Raw genomic sequence first — 5,455 nt, 5'->3', positions numbered from 1 at the left:
CATTTGTTTCTTTTCTGATCTAAAATACTGAACAAAAACTTTTATAAATAACTGAAACGGTTCGTGCCACTTTTATTTTGTATTTCGACTAAAAAGAAGCTTTTAGTGGCTCTGACCAGTAGCAAGGCCAAGACCAAAGACTTCACATATCATGCGCTTTCGGCACCGCAGGTTGGCCCCGTAGGTGGGACGAGGTTTCCGCATCGTCTGGTTAAATTATGACGCACCGATATTTAGTTACTCTCTCCGTGCCCGCTGACTTGCCCGAACCCCAAAAGATGTGAAAACCGCAAAAAAGGTAGACGCTTAAATATGATTGCAGTGCCCCTTTAAGCTCTGGTGTCAACCGTTTGTTTCAGTGTAAATGTTCCAAGTCTTTTATTTTTCAGGGCCACAAAGTGATACGCTGTGAAGGAGACCTTCGAGATGTCGCCAGGACCATGGTGTCTGAAGCTCCATTCTGGTCGCCAGCAACGGCTCATGGGCAGCGCAACGAGCCGAAAGCCCGAAGCAAGTTTGAAGAGGACCGTGGCCTCAAAGTTCACCAGTTCGGGTTTGTGGTGGCACCAGAAGACCCCCGGTTGGGATGTTCTCCTGATGGAATCTTTCGGTACTATAGCTCAAACCTCCACTAAAGCCTCGAAATGACAGCCACCATTTCAGCAGAGTTAGCTGGTCATGAGCCTAAAGAAGTTATGAATCTTAAAAGTTTCTAGGGACGTCTATTTATGGTGCTAACTCAACTTGCGCACTCCAAGCATTATTAAAAACCGAACTTTGAGCTCAAATTAACGGAAGAGCGCAAGGTCACTCGGTAGCCCACAGCTTGCGATTAGCTGTCGCGCACTCCCTGCCGGCCGGCCTTTCTTATCTACCCTTTTTCTTTATGGAAAATTTTGCAAAAAGGAAGGGTGTTTGATTGCGATTATTTAATTTCTAGGATGCTTGGAGCACAAAGATCGAGTTATCACCATCGAAATGCGGTCTTGAAAACCATATTAGTGCACTTTTAATAAATTAATGACTACCATTTCAGAGCTCCCAAAGCTCTCTTTTGACATTTTATACTAACTTTTCTCGCCTTGTTGAAACAGTCCGGCCCTTTTGCTTCGTTTGAATAAATTATTAGTACATGCGTGCAGGTATATGCACTACCTTTGCCGGTATATGGCTCCTTGTGGCGTGCATTATCATATATTTTACCACAAGGCTTCAGTTCAGCATCATACATTTTCTCAAAGCGTTAATGCACGTCTTTCACATACACATGCAAGACGGACATTCCTTCAGCGGTTATATTTTGTTCAAGTCGTGTTGAAATGCATATCAAACACTGCCAGCTAATCATTATTTCTCTATACTCAGGAGCGAGGACGGCAAAACCACCCTGCTTGAGATCAAGTGCCCCTCCAGCCGATGGAAGAAGAAGTTAACGGAAAAGCCACTCCTGTCATACCTAGTAGAGGACAAGTGCAGCAAGGAGATTTCTTTGAGAAAGTCACACACATACTACACGCAAATACAAATCTGCTTGTATGTTTTGCAGCTTGAAGAGTGTGATCTATATTTGTACTGCTCTGTAGACCACAAGACGCTCAACATCAAGCGTGACGAGGAATTCCTCTCTGAAGCCATTCCGAAGCTTCGGTCATTTTATTTCAAGTACTACTTAGGAGAACTGGTTGCGCTCCGTTCAAAAGGAGCCAAGAAAGAATGTCTTTCTGCTTGAAACCAGGCACATAACAATTGAGCAACTTCAATAAATCCTGACTATAAGGAAAAACAAGAATCTCTTTTTTTTAGGTGCATGAACAGTTGCACAAACACAGAATGAAAATTCAGAGTCAACAGAAGCAGTAAAATATGGAAAAGAACTAGTATGGCTATATGCATTGCAGCAAGGCATTTCAGGCGAGGGGACAAAGGGGTGGGGGTGCCATGCATGTTTTGAACAGTTGCTTATCATTCCGAGGGGATGAAGGCAATTTCACAGTCAAACTGAAATGCAATGAACTGACTGAGTATATCAAAGGGCAAATCTAGTTAATTTGAGTTTGACTGTTCTCAGTACACTCGACGTCGCTGAATCCCGAAGTAAATTATTGTTCTTCTCAATACTGTGCGCAGTTGTGTAGATGTACTGCCTCCGAGTTTCTATTCGATGCTTTGCGGTAAAGCGATTGAAAAGCATGTGCGACATACCAGTCATTCTACAGGACATGCATGCTACGTGGGACACATGCTAGTTCTTGGTTGTGCCACCCTGAGCGCACTGAAACCCACAAGTTGCACCAAAGATAAAGCGGAATTGCTCTTCGATTCCTTCCCTAAACTGACAAGCAGCTCAAAGCATCGAGTAGCACTTCTCAAGCCGCAACCAAATGGACACTACACACTGCTAGACTACCTCCAAAAGCTACGAACGATCTGCACTTTACCGAGGCCTAAATATACCCGGCCTCAGATTGGTGAGTACACACAAGATAGGCATAATGTTGTCCAGGTATGGGATTAAATGATGCGAAACACGCTGGGTTATTGTATAAATTTTCACTCTTTGAATTACCCTCTCGACATGAATCCTGACAGAAGCTGTCTCGTATGTTGAGTCTACCTCAACCTCTGTGAACTGCACTCCTGATGCAAATGGTGGCATTACCAGTGTTGCTTTCTTAACACCAACGCCAGTTACTATGCCTGGAAACCCTTTGTCGGCCAGGACGACATCATCGGGCTGCAGTTTGTGCAAAAAACCAGACTCAATTGTGATACTAGTATCAGTTGTCCGCCCACCAAATCCATCTGAAAGGAACGTCACAAGACCACTAGGTGCGACTCCAATTAAGTACTTAACAGTATAGCACCCTTTGTACTGCGAATACCAAAGGTTTTGCTTCTCGACTGACGGAGGCATCTCCACCCTCATCTCTGTGCAATCTATTATTACCCTGCAAAGAGGATAATGAACTTTGAAGCTTGGTGGCATGGTGGCCTGGACAGCACCTCTTCTCGGCCACCAAATCCAGTCTCTTGTTCTGGCGCAGAGGATTGCAAGTGTAACCCTGAATATTCGTGCTGCCGTCGTACGATGGATGCTGAACAAAATGCCTAGGCACGAAAAAGGTACATTATGTTTTAACTTAATCAAAAATAGTAAGAGCCGATTCTCGCTTGACAGTTCATTTTGCCTCCTCGAGGTATCTGGAAATAAGCTCAACAACAGAGCAAATAAAGAAAATGATGCGGAACTTAACCTTGTTAACATTGCCTCGTCGTCACACACAGACTTGTACCCAGTAAAGAAGGGCTCTTTGTACGCTGGCCCAGCTCCCCTATCACAAACTGACACCGTGTCTGGCCCACACCTTTCGTCCACTACTGCCTTATGGCAGACAAGGGTTGAGACATCTCTCCCCATGTTACAGCAAAGAAACAGGGTGCATGGTGAGAAGCTTGCTCCATCATCTTCTGTCATGGTGGAAGCCTGCAAAGATAGGAAGGAATGCAACACTAATACACTGAGCCGTAAAACCCAAAAGCCCGTATTATTTCTAGGGTGCAAACATTCAGATTCACATCAGAGTTCAGGATTTATTGGCTTCTATGTGAACATACATTCTGAGAAAAGGAAACTTTGGAGGTTTCACCTGCCAACCAACAATAGTATGTCTGGTTACATATTTATATGAGACAAACAAGAACGGACGTGGAACAACAAGGAGCCTAGACAGAACATTATGTAAAGAAATGGAGTTTGTTGAAGTGTTCGTTAGTGTCCTCCAGTGCCTATTTCACAGTATTCCTAGCCTTACAAATTTCCAAGAGGTTATTGTCCCTATTTACTTGTAAGTTTTAAATTCATTTCATAGAGACAGCTACGAATATGATGCCCGAGGGTTAAAAAGAAACACGGGAACTTCATTTGGCAGTCTTGTACTTGCCAGGAGTGTTTCCAAAGGTTATGGCAAGTCGCCAAACAGGGCCACCCTTCTGTCCACATATACACAGCCACCTCTGAACATAGAGAGTGTGAGAAATGGTATTCATATGTCTATTCAGTTCTTTTAAAGTTCTGCTTACACTGGCTGTTAATGGAGCAGGTGCTGGCTCCTCTGCTGGTTGCCGCTCCATGGGTAAATCAACTTCAGGTGCAGCTGTACACGGTGTTACACGCCTTTGTTGTTCGACCCTTTTCAGTTGCCTGAAGAGAGAAAATTTGTCAGTAGCCATACTATTCTGTTAATCAGTGGCAATCAGTTTGTCGAATGTTTTGTCGATGTGCAATGTATCGTAGACAAATCTTTTTACCGACAGATCGTTTCATCGACAGCTCGGATTAGCTCTTTCTCTACACAGTGTCTAGAGTGCCGTCCGAAGGTGGTTTATGCCCGCGTTCTAGTGCCGTCTTAGCGTGCAAATGCCATCCTTTAGTGAAGAATGGCTTGCTTTTGGCACTTTGTGGCCTTATTAGCATGCCTACTTTCGCTGTACTTCTTTTTATTTAACTTGGCTAATTATGTGTACACTCGGACTCCGTAAAACTTTATCTTTATAACAAAGAATATCTGAAAACCAAAAACTGGCATCTCTGACTCGTTTTAACAGCGTAATGGTAAGCGTGCTTAGCTAGTACATATTTAGGTTCAATATATGTGTGCCTTAGAAAACTTGTATGTTCTTGTATTTCGTAGAGGCTGTTGCTGCAACCGGAGGACGTGAGATTTAAATCAAAACCGCAACATTCGAGCGAGTGCCACGTCCACAAACGTGAGAAGATCGCGCACCTGTATTTCGCAGACATCATAAGAAAGCATGCTGCTCACTCCTGTAGTGCTTGTCTCGCTCGCGCTTTCTGTTAAAACAAATCGTCGGCAAGTGGCTGACGAAAGATATGCAATAAGCATGAATCGTGCAGAACACTTTCGGACAACACTTGAAAGCGCGAGTGGAGTGCCGACAAACGGCCACTTGAACGCTCCGTTGTTCCGCAATGAGCCGCCCGGGGCTCGGGTAGCTTCACACGCACCCGTGGTGCACGCGCGACGAAACCTTGCAACAGCGAGCTTTAAATAAATTCCTGACTGACAGACTAACAATAAATAAAAACTACAGAAGCACAGAAAATGGGAAAGTCACCTGTCGTGTCGTTCAGCAACCCCGAGTACCACTCTCTTCTTGTACGGCGATGGAAAGATCGAAGGGTTGTAGCTCGGGTGGGCTTTCTCATTTCGCTTTTCATTCCTCAAAAAATGCTTGCTACAAATTTTGGAATTCGGGGTAGGGGTCCAAGTCGTTCCATCGGCGCTAGAAAAAGGACATTAGATGAAATAGTTTCACACACTACAAAGCGCGACGTTAACTGAAAAGTGTAAAGAGAAACGCGACTCACTTGCATCGACGGACCAGTCGCACCCAAACCGCGCGGCGTTCTGTCTCGTAGGACTTCGCGGGAAAC

The 5,455-nt window shown here is 44.5% G+C and overlaps 1 protein-coding gene and 1 long non-coding RNA gene across 2 annotated transcripts; both read right to left on the bottom strand.

The window, feature by feature from the left end:
* Positions 1-2,210: 2,210 nt before the first annotated feature.
* On the bottom strand, positions 2,211-3,281 carry LOC120844138. Its single transcript, XM_040215757.1, has 2 exons — positions 2,512-3,281; positions 2,211-2,236 (listed from the first exon to the last, which is right to left on the bottom strand). Exons 1-2 carry the CDS (start codon positions 3,263-3,265, stop codon positions 2,211-2,213), a joined length of 780 nt encoding a protein of 259 aa, XP_040071691.1. The 5' UTR covers positions 3,266-3,281.
* A 131-nt stretch (positions 3,282-3,412) lies between these two features.
* Positions 3,413-5,206, bottom strand: LOC120844139. Its single transcript, XR_005716328.1, has 3 exons — positions 5,137-5,206; positions 4,081-4,201; positions 3,413-3,484 (listed from the first exon to the last, which is right to left on the bottom strand). It is a non-coding gene; the product is annotated as an uncharacterized LOC120844139 (long non-coding RNA).
* Positions 5,207-5,455: the final 249 nt, after the last annotated feature.

The sequence above is a fragment of the Ixodes scapularis genome, unplaced genomic scaffold (genome assembly GCF_016920785.2).
Source record: "Ixodes scapularis isolate PalLabHiFi unplaced genomic scaffold, ASM1692078v2 PGA_scaffold11__112_contigs__length_91849675, whole genome shotgun sequence".
Taxonomy (NCBI): Eukaryota; Metazoa; Arthropoda; class Arachnida; order Ixodida; family Ixodidae; genus Ixodes; species Ixodes scapularis.
Note: the sequence above shows the minus strand (reverse complement) of the source record. Positions and strands in the feature narration are given on the sequence as shown.